The 17,817-nt window shown below is 43.9% G+C and overlaps 1 protein-coding gene across 1 annotated transcript in view; it reads right to left on the bottom strand.

The window, feature by feature from the left end:
- Window positions 1-10,505, bottom strand: part of MCF2L2 (MCF.2 cell line derived transforming sequence-like 2) — a 154,359-nt gene extending 143,854 nt beyond the window's left edge. Inside the window, exon 1 of the mRNA XM_036388655.2 lies at window positions 9,926-10,505. Within this exon, the coding sequence (XP_036244548.1) occupies window positions 9,926-10,028 (103 nt within the window). The 5' untranslated portion in view covers window positions 10,029-10,505. The remainder of the gene's footprint in view (window positions 1-9,925) is intronic.
- Between the last annotated feature and the right edge of the window lie 7,312 nt (window positions 10,506-17,817).

The raw sequence follows: 17,817 nt of genomic DNA, 5'->3' as shown, positions 1-17,817 counted from the left end.
AGGATTATTGATTGATAACAAGAAGCAAACTCTCCTGATAGTAATTCTAGCCACAGCAATTCGGTGAGAATATGAAATCCATATCAGACAAAAATGCATTTGAAGTGTTAAAGTTGTAACATATATGATTAACAGGCAGCAAATTCAAACTTCTCACATCCAAATAATCTAATTTTCATTTATCATTGCTACTAGAGCTGCATGTGTTTGCTGTGGTTCTTTCCTCAATACCTGTCTGTCAGCATGTGCACATCCTTGGAAAGTTATTATTAAACTGGAGATCTTGCAGTAACAATAATTGGAGATGCCAGTAACTGTGGGCTAGTTGCCTACCTATGTATAACTAAAATTCTTATAGTTCTTGGAACTTAAAAGCAAAAGTCACTCTCCTGAAATACTGAAAGGCACCCTCTCTGGTTTCAGATTTTCTTCACCTCTTCACATTGAACCTGAAGTGGTTTTCCAATGTAAAATGTGAGTACAAAATCTCTGAAGCTCAAGGCATGTAAGAGGAGAGTCAGATCCTATCAGCAGCTGTTGCCAAGCAGCCCACAATGGTGTACATCAGCATTGTTTGTCTTGTATTTATGTCTCACAACTGCAGATAACTGCTCTTGTATTTGGGGCCAGCTGTAGACAATTCATTGCCCAAGGGAAACTGGAAATCACACAGCTCCTGGTCATGCAGAGGAAGCAAGAGCTAAATGGTTTGCAGCCCCTCATATCTCGTTGCCCTGGGCAACAGTCTGCACCGTGGAAGTGGCAGATTCAGCCTTCCTCATATGAATTCTGTAATTTATGGTGTTAATATATGGATTGATACTATGACAGCCCTTCTGTAGTACTATTGGGGTGCTCATGCATTAGGTGATACGGGTGGATGCATAAACAGTCTCAGGATAAGAGCTGCTGGTTTCCATCCAAGATCTTTGAGACACAGATGGAGGTAACTGGAAGCACAGAGATTACAGGTTGCACTCACGGATGTGGGGAATCTGAGTCCAGATCCTCTCAGCATGGCTTTCCTTGAGCTCTGACAAATGAACTCGGGATCCTCATATGAACCCAGGACAATGCTGACAGCAGGTGCTAACTGTGCTGCCTCTTATACCTATTTGCAGCAGGGGCTACAGCTGGGTCAGCTACAGCTGAGTGCACTCAGACAAAAATATCTGGTCCCATGGAGTGCTGAATACCAGCAGTTCCCCATATTCACACAGAAATGAAGAGCTCTTTGCAGCTTTCTGGATCAGAGCCACTTTGTTGTAATATTGATGACAGATCACTTCCCATCACCACTTTGCAATGTTTCAAAGGATTTTGGCTTCTGCAGAAATTTAACCTTTACTCCCATGCTTGAGTAATCCAGGTCAGGAATCAGTGAATTTTAAAATCAAAAGAACATTGAACTAACATTCCAGAAAGGACCTTTGTGTCTCTGTTTACACTTCCATAGAGTCACCTTTGCATTCACTGTAATAGTCCTGCACTTACTGCAACCAAGTCCCCAGAGAACTTAATCTGTGTTGTTTTCATATACCTCTGGAATCAGGGAAGCTCTGCAGATAGAAAAGAGGGCTGGCCTGGCTGCCTTGAAGGGCCAAACAAGCCCCTGTGTGCTCAGAGCAGGAGAGATATTATGAGATGGTAGTACCTTATACTGGAGCCAAACCGTGGGCACAATCCACCTTTGAGACAGGCAGAGTAATGGTACTGAAACGAGTAACAGCCTCCATGAAGGCATGGACACTCAGTGCTTTGGCTGTGCTTGTTTAGCTCCTGATTGCCCAAAAGATTTAGGACTCAAAGGTCATCACAGCAGTGATTTTGGAACAACACATTTTCAACAACACACCAAACAATGCACAGCAAGTGCAAAGCTGGTTTTGAGCAGGAGTGTGGGTGTGGGTGTATGGGTGTTGTGCTGGCAAACAAAATAGACAATCATTTCATGACAGCATGGATTATTGATCCTGGTAGTCTGTCCTTCCTCTGGCCATTTTTTTGGGGGGGATATTGTACTGTACTGTCAGATCCCTGCAATGGCTAGAAAAGATGGAGACAGAACACAGCAACTTTGTAACCTAAATCCTAGGGTCCATGGAAATTTATGATTGTCTGTCTCAGTTCAGGACTTCATTCCATACTACAGTGCAGGAAATCTTCTAATAGAAAATAGGATGAATGCAGAATTATATTCACAATAATTCATTAATACAAAGTTATTTGCAAACCTCTGCTGAAAAGGCACCAGCTTTCTGCAATGCTGCACTGCAAAATACAAGAAGTAGGTGCATATAAATGTAATGTATTTCACCCTTGAATGAATGCTGTTGCTTCAGATTTCACCAGCCTGAATTCACGTGCTGGACATGGCCCTCCTCCAGTACATGAGCTCAATCATTCCTCAGAGGCAGTTGTGCTTTTGGACTCACAGATGTTATCTGTGTTGTGCTTACATGACAGTGGAGCTTGAAGATACTGTGATCTCAACCCAGTTGTCCCCTACACATCTGTCCCCATGCCAAAGTGGAGCCTGATGTCTTTTGGTGCACTAAACTCAAGAGCTTTTTACAGTGCTCCTGCTCCCTAAGCAGTACCTCCTTCCATGCCATGACTTACAGACCACTCAAGGTATTCACTACTGATGTTTTTCCATCTATGCATGTAAGAGTTGGCTGTTTCTTCACCCTGTCTCCCTTCTGTTCCTTGGTTTCAGTTCTGGCAGCTCTGCTGCACTAGTTAGTGTGAGTCACTGATTAGCAATGATCCATGTGCCATGTTATCTCTTTCACATCATTCTCCAACATTTTCTCACATGAGCATGATCAGGCAGCTTTGCAGAGAACTTAGATTTCTGCCAGTCATTGACCCACTGACCACCTGGGGCAATCCAGTTGTTACTGTGCTCAACTCTAAAGGGAGGTACAAGGCCAGCCTGGCCTTTAGCAGCAAAACATGTATGGCTTTTCTCTTCTCCCAGACACTTGAACACACACCCAGCTCTGAAGAACAGGAGAAAAATACACACAGGACTAGTATGTACCAGACATGTGCTGTCAAAATTATTTTAACAGTCACCTAGGCCTCATTCAGGAAAGTTCATCCTAGATTAAACACTAAGTCCAGCCTTGGGACTAAGAGAGGCCTCAAACGTGGTACAGAAGGGGGAAAAGAGTGACAGCAATGGAATTGATTAGTTTATTTTCTACTCAATGAGATGACCTGGTGCTGTAAGTACCCTCCCAAATCCTGATCCTGCTTCCCTCAGGGAGAAGTCCTCTCAGGGGAACTCTTGGATTTAGACACCATATGGAAGGCGAGAAAAAGGAATTAAATAAAAGATGAGGCAAGAGGTGGAAAAAGGCCCTTGTATTTAATGAGCTGCCAGACAATGTGATAGATGTCAGCTTAGTTTCATTTCCAGTGAGGCCAGCTGAGCTCCCCTCTGCCACAGAGATGGGAACAGACAGGGGCTCCTCTCTGCCTCCTTTTGGTCATATTTGCTTTTTAAGCTTGAGCCTTAGCAATGCAGAATGGTCACTACTGCCTGCCCTGTTAGCAAGCAATAACTTCTGCCAGCACCAGCATCTCTCATTGTGCCTGACTCAGAGACCTCACACAGGAGGAGGTCCTGCACTTGCTTTGCCCTGGAGATTCCTCCCATTTCCTCCTTCCAGGTAACCCAGGGCTTGCCCTGGAGAGTTTAAGAGCAGACTGGGAAGTGCCACAGTCTGACTAGATCATTGCATGATGGCATCATTTTTCCCTTGCTTTTGACCTAAGCTACCTCATTCTTTTAAAAAAAATTTACTTGATGGCCAACCCACTCCCTACTAGACTACCATATAGTGTTAGCAAGAGCCTGCTCTGGAAGTCAGAGGTTTCTGCTTTCTGTTTCACTAAAACTGCCAACAGAGGGCTAACAGGCCTGGAGAAGCATCAGGAAAATCATGAGAAGAGCTGACCCAAAGAGCAAAGAGACAGACTTCCTTGCAGCTGAAGCATGTATCCTGGAATAACTCACTTGAGTCCCAACTATTTTCCAGGCACTAAAAAAATGTACTGCAGAATCTTCTAAGGATGTACAGGACCTGGTGTCTGGCAAGCACAGCTGTGGAAAGGACCATAGGAATCACCACCACTAACAGCTAAACTTGGATCCTGCCACCTGACTTTCCTTTACTAATTTCCTCACATGTTAAACACTCCTCCATGCCAACAGACAAACACCTACAAGTCATTACTAAGGTAGATTAGAAAATAAAGGGCAGAGGGAGACTGCTGTAGCATTAGATTTAACAGCAGCAATACAGAGGCTTTTGAAAGAGAGAATGACTGAGAGATTGACAGATTGGATCACGCCTCAGTTCCATCCTGCCTAGTTCCCTGTCTCCAACAGTTGCCATCACAACATGCGTGAGTAGAAAGTGTGAAAATCTTGCAGCAAGCAGATGGTGGATAGCTACTCCTATTCCCTTTTCTCCCCAACATCCTGGTCTCACTGGCATGAGAATGAAAGCTCAGGGTGTAACAGCTAGTTTTGGGAAGGGTATCAGTAAATGAGAAAACAGGGCTGTAAGCAGCCTTTTAATATTTGGGGCTCTGCATGGCTCTCCTTAGGGCCCACTGCTCTGAAAGTAATTAGTAATAGTATCACACCTGGATATTGCAAGGTGTTCTTAAATTCTGTCAAGGATGCCAGGATCACATCCCACATGAAAAAATATTCACCTAAAGTAAAAGATGGAATGTAGAAGAGGGACATCTCTGACCTGTTCTCTCTGAAACTGAAGCAGCCTTAATGCATGCTACTGTTTCTAGGAAGCTCTTTAGTCACCTCTGTCTTTCTGAACATGAGACCAAACTATCACATAAATATTTTGCCTTGAGACAAACTAGTGTTCTGGATCCCAACTCATAGCAGTTTCTTATAATCTTGATTTCTGATAATGCCTCTGCAAACCAGATTAGAATGTGGCCTTTTAACAAGTCTGTGGTACTTGCAATATTCTACATCTTGGAAAGTGCACCATGTACATCTGCACATTTTTCATGGATTTCTCCGAGAGCTTAGTTTCCACTTTTTATAGATACAAAATTTGCAGCATTAGCAAAACACTTCTAAACAGTTTTAGTAAACAGCTTCCAGTGAAACAGCTGCACAGAATAGGCCATATAGAATGGGGTAAAATTAATAACCACAATCTATGAACAAAAAAGTAAACAAGTATCTTTTTTAAGCTGTAAAACTAAAAAAGATAAATTGCTATTATCTCTCCTTTCCCACATTCCACCCTCCCACATGGAATATCTGAGGTCTAATAGAATGAGCTTATTTCCCTTGTCTTCACTATTTTCATCTTTCTCTTCAGATACTATTTTTATACTTGGCATGAATTCAATATTTTTGACATTTGTCACTTCACCAAGTTTGGTAAAAATTGGCCAACAGTTCAAAAGCTTTACCAGGGAACAGAGATAAAGACGCAGATAATGTGATCAAAGCTCAATTTTTTTATAGAAGTAGGTTAATGGGGAAATTTCAACCAACCATTTCTTATAAGCATGAGATCCCAAGTAAACTTGGCAAACCCATTTCTGCAGTTTTCTATTGTCATATTTTATTGGGAATGCAGTGATAGATGCTCCTCCCATGCCTTATGTTATTTTGGGTGAGGAAATCTGGTGTGTGTAGTCAGTGGAAAGACCACTTTCCACTTGCTGTGCACCAGAAATCCCTAAGTAGGACAGAGACACAGAATCTGTGGTTCAAAAAGAGTTCCTGAAATGCATGAATGCTCTAAAACAAAGGAAAGAATTTTATGTTGCAGAGGAATTTTATTTGATTTAAGCCTTTGCATAGGAGTAGCAAAGGGCCTATTTGATATGGTATCTCAAAAGTTAATTTCCTAAAAGATCCTTTTTTGTGTCCTTAATGTCCACAAACATATATCAGAAACATTGCAATTGTCTGTCCAGCTGTGACATATTAGATTATTTGTGGCTTTGTAGCATAAAGCAGATTCTGGGACTTGTGATGCTTAGCCACTGGCCTCGGACAAGTGCCAACTGGGGTTATTCCATTCTGCTGACCTAAATTCCTCTCACACAGTCAGGTGGATGCAGTATCATCCTTTACTTCCTGCCCCAAGTTATAACACAGCTTCTCTTCACACACACAGGTATTTTACACCGCTCCTCAGCTCTGGTGGTTAAGCCAAGAATGATAGGAATTGACATACCATGGTTAACAGATAGGAATTTTAAGTCCAGAGATGTCAATCCTAAACTAAATTCAGTTAGTGATTTTCCTTTTTATTTCCATCAAGTTGTTTAAATTCCTTTCTGCTTGGTTTTTCATTTTGTTTTTGTTTTTGTTTTTTTTTTCCCATAAAATGAGAGACTGGGGAAATACAAGTGTGTAAAATCAGATGAAAGTTGACATGAATGTATGGGGTTATTTCTTGTACGTAACATTTGTGCAATGTAGTGCTTTCTGCAAATTCACATCAGTGCATCTCCTACCAGGGACACTGACAGTCAGCTCATCTGGGTCCAGTTAACACTCAAAGGGAAGGAACTCTTACAACTTCATTGAGAATTATGGGGAGCCTCTAACAAAACCCCATCTCTATGTGATGTGGAATTCTTTATTGGCAAGAGATGAGCCAAGCTGCTGACCTTTTGAGACAGCTCACATTGGTTCTGGCAGCTTCATCCTATCATAAAATCATTTTAAGAAAAAAATCTGCAGAAAATGGGGCACTGGGTGGAGGTGCCTGTGTGTGCAGCTGTGCCCAGAATGTTGCCCACACATAGCAAAGCTGGCATCAGATTTCTGGAGGCCAACTGCCAAGTGTGGGTGGGCAGTGAAAGCACAAAAAGCCTATTCCTGTGGGCTTTGCAGGCTGCAAGAGCTGTACGTGTTCCCACAGGCAAACGATCCTGCCGTCGGCACCAGGCGTGTCACCCTGCAAAGCTCTTCCCTCCCCACCACAGAAGAGCTGCCACTTGCCCACCTACCCAGAGGACACGCTTTTTCCAAAATTGATGAGTGTTTCCCCAACACCTCCCAACAAACAAGTTCAATGAAAGTAGGGTAAATTAAAAAAAGACTCTTGACGCAGTTTTGGTAACAAGATTGGGTAGTGTTGCTGCTGAATCTCAGATAGTAAGCAGAAAGCCTGCTAGCATTCACAAACTACTCCTGTCCTAGGCACCTGTGGTGGCCCCATTACCTCAGCCACACCAGGACAGTCAGGAATAATGCCAGGCAGGCTGAGGGAGCACAGGGCTACCTAAGAGATCTAATTTGGTCCTCCATTGTTTTACGCTCTGTGAAGATGTGCTACTGTGCAGGTCGGTACAAGAAAAGTGTCAAGGTAAGAGAGCTACTGTGGAGCAGGAAAATACCTTCAAAGCTTTGATTTTGACCCAGGAGAGGCAGATACTGTATGTATGAAGTCTGTAGCAGGATAAGAAGCTTTTTTGCTAGCACATGAACTGTGTAACACAACATGAGTCAGCTAATGAGGGATGAAAGCTTTTGCCCAGGACAGATAAGTTGAGCCCCAGGCAATTAATTATGTGACACCCTTATTGACACATTAAAAATAAAATGGTGTGTCATTACTTCACACAGACCAAAATGATCCTATAAAGGTTTTATTGAAAATTTAAAGGTCTTTCTTTTTAACATTCCTATAAAGTACTTGTTTGACATTTTGCAAATTTTGTGAATAAATTTCTTCCTTCCTGCTCTTGGGTGAGCTGGGAGCTGCGCTCCCAACCAAGAGCTGGCTACATTCTAGAGAGTTTGAATCCCACCAGTCCAAGCGGCAATATGAGGGTGAGAGTTGTAAAAATAGTAAACACAATAAATGGCCAGGGATCCCCTCAGTTTGCTAAGGCTGAGAGCCCTTTCACTTGTTTGAGCTGTAAAGATTCCCAATGAAATACAAGAGACCCTTGCAGGTTCCTGGGAACTATTTGTCCAATAAGCTACTGCTGATTCAGCTAAGGCACCCATGTTACAACATGTGATTCATAAACATGGTGCATCATCATCATGGGTTTGGAGAAACATTTTTCCTTCAGCCAATAACAAATATTTTAATGTTATTTTCTTCCATTTTTGCACAACTATTTTTGCCACTTACATGATTCAATAAAAAATGAACTCTGCCTACCAAGAGGCAGGCAAACTCCATAAGTAGGGTCTGATTTGTAGGTTTCAAATGGCTGGGGAAATGGGGATTATCCTTCCCTGATGGAAGCTGATCAGCTAGGCTCCTGCCTCAGTGTGGAATGGATAAAACACCACAATCCGTGCCCTTCGCTCCTCTCCTGAGGACTGGCCTGCTGGGTGACCTCCAGGAAACCAATAAGACTCTCTAGCATCAGCCTCATGACCCAGAAACCTGTCTTGAATTCAGCAGAGAACAGGGGAAAGGTTCATCAACATTTCTAGTGCCCAGAATGACTTCCTATTAGACAATAGTATATTACACAGTAGGTAACATAATGCTATGTCACTTCTAACAAATCCCTTCTGATTTCAAGGAGAGTCCTCAACATGGATGACAGGACCTGCATTGAGTTTAACAAGAAAACCAGAAGACATACAAATCTTTTTGGCTCTCCTGAAATACTTACTAAAAAAAAAATAAAATGGATATGCCTCGTATTGAATTCCAAATCTTCATTTAAAAAAATGTTAATTCATGTGACTTCATGTCAATCTGAATTTGCACAATTGCAAAGCAATTCATGTTGGCATTACTGGGTCAAAGAGCCCTGCTGCTGCAAGCTCTCCTGGCAATCATACTCTCTCCCACACCAAGCTCCTGCTGAGGTTATCCTGGAAAAGATTTTGGAGAGATGAGGCCTGGTCCTAAATATTTTGTTGACTTTGAATCTGCTTTTGTGCTATTTCTTTAGGCAAGATACTGATTGCACGTGCTCTATTAAACTTAGTTCAGCTGCCATAGCTAATATCAAACCAAAGAATAATGTTGGTCTAAAACCTTACTTATATGTTGTCTAAAAGCCAAATGTTGGTCACACTCTGTTTCATATACAGATTGAACAAAGCCAATGACAAAGGCATTTCAGGAACCTGTACAACATCTTTGGCATTCATAGCATACAATCCATTCAAACACTGACAGCTATAAAATTTGCTCCTATGCAATTCAACAAAAAGGTTCTCTTTATGTGATGCAACATAGCTGTAATCTGCTTTAACTCAGATAACAAAAAAGGGTCACAAAGGCTTTTCTCAGATGATATTTTGATCACCAGCATCTCCTACTGTCTTTCTAGTTTCAGGTTCCTCAGTTTCTGGTCGTGCAGTCCCCAATGCCAGCAGGTGGGTATCCAGCTCAGATGCATAAGGATGTCAGTGCAAAGCATAGGGCCTCACCTGTATTCACTGGCATTTGAATGTTAGAAACAGTAAAATCAAGACTGACAGACAGAAAAGCTTTTGAGATCCTGTCCCTGTCCTAGTATCTTCCAGAAATCCTGAAACAGCAAAGGCCATGAAAAGATTCTCTGAGAATGAGCTGCTATTCCAGTACCACAAGCAAATGCACAGCACATTAGTGCTGCCGCTGCTCCAGCATCCTCCCACACCCCCTTTTCTCCACCACCTCCCTGCAAGAACTGTGCTCGGGTATTTTACACAGATCGCTTCACAGGTAGGACATGCTGCTCTTACTTTCAGAGAAAACATGCTTGAAAAACAAACCATCGATAAATGGCTGTGTAATTGCCCACAGCCGGGGATTCGAAGTCTGCTGATGGCTCCTATTTCACACACAGGTGTAATATTGTCACACAAAGGCAGCAGCACCTCCTGGGGGAACAGGGCCCCCAAATCCACACAAATGTAGTAAGAAGAAAAATAAAGATGCCTTACCCACATGGGTGATAACCGTAGTCAGTCGCTGGGTGAGCTCCTGATGTGACATCTCTTCTTCTTTTAGCCAAAAAAGCATTTCACACAGGGAACTACACAGCATCCAAAAAAAGATGCACCCAGAGTGGGAGGCTGCACACTCACTGCCTCACTTGCACACAAAGCAAGGACCACTCCCACGGCACGGCCCTTCCAGCTTTCACATCTTCTCTCGGCTGCTCACCTCTTCCAATTTGCTGCCATCCATGCATGGACCTTGAAAAGCTCCTTCCAGATGGGGACTTTACCCCCCTCGACGGAAGGAAGGGAGCAGGAGGGGGGAAATATAAAAGCGGGGGAAAGCAGACGAGTTGATTGCTTATGGCTTTTTTCCTCCCTTCTCCCGCGGATGAGGCAAAGGATAAAGAGACAAACCAGCAAGCAGATACCTTCCTCCAGGGAGACTTTTGGATGGTGATGCTGCGAGTCAGGGAAAAATCCTGGAGGTAGGAATGGCATGGGGAGGAGTGGAGCTGGCAGGAGAGCTCGAACAGCCGCAGCTGCTCTGCGACGCTCCCTTCACCAGCGAGCCTGGGAGCGGAGAACAGCACGCACACAGCCTCCGATGCTCCCCCTCGGCCCCTGGGGCCCGAGTGCCTTGCAGGCTGTGGTTGAGTGGAACCCCGCAATGACTCCAGAGATCCTCCTCCCACCTCCTGTTAGAAGCCCCTGCCTGCGGGGCCAGCGCTTCCATGGAGGGGGAGGGGGCCCCTGGGCGTTCTACGTGTGTTGTGACCAGGGGCTTTGCTGCTCCACCCGCACGTACAGGATCCCCGGGATCCTGGCTGAGCCCACAGGAGCCTCTCCAGCTGCACCTGTACCAGCAGGGTGAATTAATCAGCTGTGGGTGCTGGGCAGAGCTGATCATGGCCACGGAGCTCACTGTGCCCATGGGCAGGCAGGCACAGGTGGCCTTCAATAGCCAGAGCAGGTCTGTGGCACCCACGGGTGCAAGCCTTGCCTGGATGCGTGGCTGCCGTGGGGCAACGGGAAAGCTTCACCAGCCCTGTGAGAACAGGGAGAGTAAGGCAGGCAAGGAAGTGAGGAAGGGGAGGACAAGCCAGGGACTTGTATATCTCCATTCCATCCCTCTTTGCACCTGATCCTTGGAAGCCTACCTGAAGCTCCACACATGGAAATCTTATTGCACAGCTAAAATGGAAGAAATAAAACAGACCAGGGTGCGGCTGCCTGCAAGGTCTGCTCTATTCCCACAGAATTAATTCAGCTCTAAATCCATATCCCTACCCATCCATAGAGTTTTGCTTAAGTCCACCTTTCCAAGCACACCAAAGAACCTGACAATATGGATGCCCAAAGCTGGAGCTGTAAAGTACCCCTGTGGCCATGTGAGATCTTACAGCACAGTTAGTGAGGCTGTCCTGGTGTTGCAAAAAGGTTTACCTCAGTGAAAAGAAAATCCTATAATCAGCTGGCTGACCTAAAAGCCAGTCTGAGTACCTGTGCTGTTGTCCTCATTTTTGGATGACTGACCAACTATGCCAAGAGGTTCCTTGCATAGTTCTGTTCAGTTAGTTTAACAGCAAATCTGTCTGAAAACATGAGAAGGATGACTTCAGAGCCACCCACCAGGCAACATTTTAGGATTAAAGCAAAAGCCATTTTTTTTCTGAGATCCAATTTTACTGCCTATCTAGGCAGTAAAGGTCAAACTGCAAAGACCTTGACTTATGTTAAAAGGATTCCCCCAACCAGGGAAGAGATGGCATCACTGGGGGAAAAAAATATGTGGGAAACAGACTGACATCTAGCTATAACTTTTTTGAGGGATTTGAAAAGTCTGGGATGCTTTTTTTTTTCTTGAAGGGTCACAGATGGAAGGTAGGAGCATGGCACTAAAAAAGTCACCATGTTTCCAGACACTTAAAAGATTTTTTTTTTTCTCCAGGCACAGACACTGTAGAAGCCCATTCATAAAATAAATACACTGAAAAGCAGAGTAGATTATTTGCTCTCGCTACTCCTACAGCAAGGCTGTTCAAGAACACCAAGGATAACTAAGAGCCTTTGTCTAATTTCTAGCTAGATTAATTCTCAGCTATTTTAGGACCATATGCTCTTATACCGACATTGTTATTCAGCATCAGTAACTGCAGATTTGTGAATATTTGCTATTTTAAGATCCCTTTTCTCTTATTATTTGTTCTTGCTATGTTAATCTGCTTTCTAGCTTTCCAGCACACCTTCAATAGCTTTTGAACCTGTCAGTCAATTGCAATCCAGTTCAGGAGAGAGGAATTCTCACAGGTTCACTGAAACTCAGCCAGGTGCACAAAGTCTGAAAGGGGGAAGGATGCAGTAGCGACTCACTGATTAATCCTGGCCACTTCCTGCCCAGGTGGGTTAAACTGCAGGGTGGGTTACATGGGGTCAGTCTAAGGCTAAATGGGATTTAGTCCAAGTTATGGTGCTGTCCCTCCCTTGTGATGGAAGTGATAACAAACAAAAAGGGGGAATTTTGGTAGGAAGGTTTTGGGCAGCAGGACACAGCCATGGGACAGCAAACTCCATTAGTTTTAGCAGTTACAGGATGATTTCTTTACACTGCCAAGATTCAATGGTGCCTGCATTAGAAAAAGGCTACTGTTCATTGTGTATATTGTCATTACAAATTCCCAAATGGAAAAGCCATTGGATTGAATTCAAAAATATTGCAAAAGCACGGGTGATCCACAAAGCCAAGTTGAGAAAGGGAAAAAAATAGAAGCCTAGACTATAGGGATCTCTTGGAGACACATAGAAATGAAAGCCCTGTGTCTGTCACTAGAGGAATGGTTGAAAGTTGCTGAAGTAACTTAGTCTATCAACGGGATGGTAACAATTTCCAGTGCTGAGAAATTTTTTTTGTGAAATTGAGCCAGTACTTTTACAACAAATACTGACTTCCCCTCTGAAGGATAAAAGCCCTTGCTGATAAACATGTGGTAGAGGTACAGAGGATGATGATTTACATTCCAGGCAGGGATCTCACTGAAAACAGAATCAAGGGCTGTGAAAACACCATGGTTCCACTGCTAAGATGATGGCCAACAGGCAAAACAATTTGATTTTTCCATAGAGTGACAGCCTGACAAATCACCAGCTCTTTATTAGATCCTGAATCAAACATCTGAGGCCAAAGCATTGTAAGCAATTTTAGTAAGCAGTAAATTGTACACTGCTAACAAAAAGTGTTTATAAGACTCTATGGCCTGACCAGTATAAAGGGAAACTCTCAAAGGGGGAAAAAAAAGACATTTTCTCCTTTTTCATCTTATATAGCTATATATCTTCCTTCAGTCACTAAAAAACACTTGGCCAAATGATCCTGAAGAGCTATTGAGAATTGGAATGAGATCCATCCCTGAAACCAGCCTGTCTTCTTCACTGTCTTGATTATTTCCATTTTCCCAGTCCTACATAACCTTTACAAACTCAGCCATCTTTTAGTTTTTCATTAAAATCTCCTTCTAGAACAAGATGACAACCTTCTCTTATACAGAGTGTATCTGAAGACTTTTCCATAGCAGAAAAATAGGCAGGCTGATGGAATAACAGAGAAGTTTAGAATCCCTTTACCAAGTTTCTTCCTTTGAAGACTTTGGTACTACTTTGCTATCATACCCCTTCCCCTTTGTCTCTAGACTGGCAGATCCCTGTATCAAAGACTGTGGCTCTGTTACTTGCTGGGAAGAGCTAGAACACTTTTGGCACAACTGGGAAAGGTAATTACACTGTCACCACTTCTGACAGGCTATGGCAGTACCTCAGAACAACAGCATTTCCGTTAGTAGAAGAAACTGTTAAGTGAGTCAGATACTTCTTTGATTCACACAAAAAGAAGGCACCCAGAGTGCTGCTTCCTTTCTGGAACATCAGTCACATAGTAAAGGAAAATAGCACTCCATATTTTAAGTTTTCTTACTTTTATTCTATTTGGAACATTTCAGCCAACAGTGCTTTTGCTTGGCTTTTAAGAGAGTCACAGTGCTGGGGCTCCTCTGCTGTTCTTGGCTTTCTGCTGGCCTCTTGGTCAGCTCCTGTGACAAATCTTGGCTTCCCTGCCAAAACTTGCAGGAACACTTTCCTCCACACACAGCTCCCCTGGCAACGCCTGAGGCTCTGCCCTCACACTTAGCCTCTCACCTAAGCCCTGCAAAGCCTGACCTGCTTTGCCTCAGATGCTCTTTCAGCTACTTGAAAAGGAGCACATCTCCTTGTAAAATCTATTCTGAACAAAAAGAGGCCACTGGAGACACAACACTAGTTTTAGCAAAATTCTCTGCTCCGCTCCCTGTCTTCCTTCCCAGTCATAAACCTTTTTATCAACAACATTTACATCAATCATTCACTTTCTGTGCTCCAGAACAACTGTCCTGAGACAGGCTGGGGCAGTGGCCCATCTGTGAGCAGGACCATTAATACAGCCTCAGGAAAAAGTGCATGAAGCAGGCCACTTAAAGAGATTATCCCTCTCCAGTATTTCCCTGTCAGATTGCAGTGATCTCTGGTTCAGGGACTTCCTAAACTGAAGTCTGCATATGACTGATAATATTTAATACTCTATTTCTTCAGGAATCTGTCTAGCCAATTTTTTTAATCTACTTATAATTTTGATGACCATAAAGTTTGATAGTAACAAGACTTGCAATTTAAATATGCATTGTGTGAAAAAAGCAACTTCTTTTGGTTTTAAAAGCTTGAACCATCTGAAGCTTGATGGTTCAGTTTCAGGCCTCTGATTCCTGCATCTTGAGAAGGAATGGATACTTTCCTATTTCAAGTATCCACCTTAGCCATGACTTTCTATGCAGTGATCATATCCCACAGTTACCTGAGCTGAGCTGAGACAAATGCTGTACTAGTTATATCTAAGGGAAAAAAAAGAAGAAGCTTATTGATACCTTCAACATTCTTGCCATGTTGCTTTGAACTTTCTCTTGTTTATGCAGCTTGGACAGTGAAAACCTCCAGTGCCAGTCTGCTCTGTATTGCTTACGTAATTCTGGTGGATGTCTTCCAATGCTAAGAGTTAGGAGATAAATGTTTGCAGTTAAATTTTTACAAAAATCCGTATGCCTATTTTTATTGAATTCAATTCTTTCAACTCTTTCCTCTTTTAAAGCAAAACCTGGATTTTAGACAAAGCTGTTGAACAGAAGTGATTCTGTAATTTTTAGGCCCAGGTTACTTTTATGAACTCTATGTAGTTTATTTTAAGGAAGGCACTTGTCCACTTTCAGCATCATAAAAATCCCTGAGCTGATCTCCTAGGAAGCTTTCATGTCAACTGACTGGAGGTCTAGATTGATGGAGGCATGGGGAGGTCTCCAGGGCAGCAGGCAGAGTAACTTATAAAGACAAATGTCCTCCCTCTAATCAATTCTCCTGCCCTGCTACTGTCACTAGCCCCTGACACATTGGCTTTCTGTCAGAGGAGCTCTTGCACCCTCATTCTGTGGCTGTACATCTGCAAATGGCTCACATAAGACTGGTGCCCTGGTTTCAGCTGGGATAGATCTGGCTTTCTTCTTAGAAGCTGCTACAATGCTGTGTTTTGGATTCAGTGTGAGAATAATGCTGATATGAAACTGACGCTTTGGTTGTAGCCAAGTGGTGCTTACCCAAAGTCAATGACTTCACAGTGTCCCATGTTCTGCTAGTGAGGAGGGGCACAAAAATCTGGGAGGGAGCGAGCATGGCTGGGACAGCTGACCTGAACTGGCCAAAGGGATATTCCATGACACAGGATGTCTTGCCCAGTGTATAAACAGTGAGGGCTGATCACTGCTCAGGGATGGGCTGGGCACCGGTCAGCTTTGTGTGAATCACTTATCTGGGGTTTTATTTCTCACTCTCTCCTTTACATTACAATTATTATTGCTATTTTTCTTGTTATCTTCAGTATTATATTTTACTTTGTTTCAATTATTAAATAGTTCTTTTATCAACCCACAAGTTTTACTTTTTTTTCTGATTCTCCTTCCCATCCCATCAGAGAGACAGAAGTATGTGAGGACAGCACGGATTTAGTTACTGGCCAAGGCTAAACCACAGCAACTGGGAAGGGTCTCCATTTAGGAGCACTGACTAGACTGGTGTAAAAAACACCCTTTCCATGGGAAATGCCAGACAGAAGCAAATGAGAGGACATGGTAACAGAATTGGATCTGTTGGTCCTTAAGATGGTGAGTGAATGCCATTCAACAGAATAGAGGAAGCATAATGTTCAGTCCTTATATATATGAGGGAGAGAGAGAAAAAAACAGGGAGAAAGAGAGAGAAGCTTGGGCTTCATTCTTCCTTTCTGGAATTTTAAACTTTTCTTAAGGTAATGAAAGTAAAGTTGTGTTATGAAGTTCAGTTAATGTAGCAGAAGGTAAATTCCACTGCTGAATTGAATCTCAGGCTCATCCAGAGCTGACAAAATGAGAAATGCAAGTTACATTTGAGGTGGCCCCATTAAGGAGAGTGGATTGAATAGTGACCAACAAATGGAACAAAGCTTCAAAAAGACAGCAAAGCTTTATACAGTTGCAGAAAGAAACTGATTTCAGAAATCATTTGTTACCATGACTTGGAAGTACCAAATATAATCACAGTAGGAAAAAAAAAATCATTGCATTTTCATCTAGAACAAAACAACTTCAGTAATTATATGTGTGGGCATTTCTTGCTAAGACTACAATCTGGATTTCATTCTTCAACAGAAGAATTCCAGATGAAAGGAAACAACTTATTTAAAATTGCCCAGACACGAATTACAGGTTTGACTCACTGACAGATTTATGTATTTTCAGCCTACATTTTTTCCTACATCTCTTTTTCCAAAGGCTGTTCTTCTGTTGCCATGGAGACCATTTCCAGTCTCTTCACTTCCACAGGGTCTATTCTGGGGGATCACCGCTGCAGCTTCCCAGGCCACTCTGTCTGTGTCTCGTGCCCAGGAGTAGCCAAGGGAAAACAGTAAAGCAGGACATCTGCAGCCACACAATACAATTCTGCTGGTAGCAGAAATACTTCCATTTTTCTACCCACAAAGCTGGTGTGTAATTGGAAGGATAAGCTACAGCCACCCAGCACATGGAAACGTGGGCGTTCATCACGACTGCCACATCTACCAGGATGTTTTCTCGTCATTTAAAGGGATCTGTCAAATCAATCACACTCCTCAATTTACTTTTTCCCTGGCTTAGCTGTGATGGATGTCATTAGAACGCTTCACTCCATCACCAATACCCCTGAGCCTGCACACCTGGGGGAGCTGTTCGCACGGCAGCAGCGAGGGCCGGAGCAGCTTTGAGCACCGCCGCCCATGAAGGAAATGTCTGTACCAGGACAGGCCCTGGCCAGCCTCGGGCCCTCCTGGGTTTCATTTCACTTCACTCGGGGGAGCTTCCAGAGCCTCCAAAGGCACCTCAGCCGTCAGGGGAAGGGAGCAGGCCCTGTCTCAGGAACCCAGCAGGTCCCACTGCACAGAGAGGTCAGGTCCCTCCTCCCTTGCTCTTGCGCAGAGCTTGTTCTCTAGAGGGGTCTTTTTGTTTTTCATTTCACGCTCGGGGACATTTGCGGGAAAGCGCATTTGTGAGGAGGCACTCGGCATTTGTAGGGAGGCGCCTTCGTGAAGCGGGGCGCGCGGCCGCCCTGAGGCGCCGCCCTGAGGCACCGCCCGCCCCGCGCCCTCCGCGCGCGCCGCTCCCCTCACCCCCCGCCCCTCAGGTACAGGAGCGCGCGCGGCGTGACGTCAGCGCCCGCCCTCCTCCTCGGCGGCGCCGCCGCGCTCTGTGATTGGCTGTCGGCGGGCGGAAGCGGCTCCGCCCCCTTGAGCGGGCGAGTTGGCGGGAAGGGCCGGC

Source organism: Molothrus ater, chromosome 10 (assembly GCF_012460135.2).
Source record: "Molothrus ater isolate BHLD 08-10-18 breed brown headed cowbird chromosome 10, BPBGC_Mater_1.1, whole genome shotgun sequence".
Classification (NCBI taxonomy): Eukaryota; Metazoa; Chordata; class Aves; order Passeriformes; family Icteridae; genus Molothrus; species Molothrus ater.
Note: the sequence above shows the minus strand (reverse complement) of the source record. Positions and strands in the feature narration are given on the sequence as shown.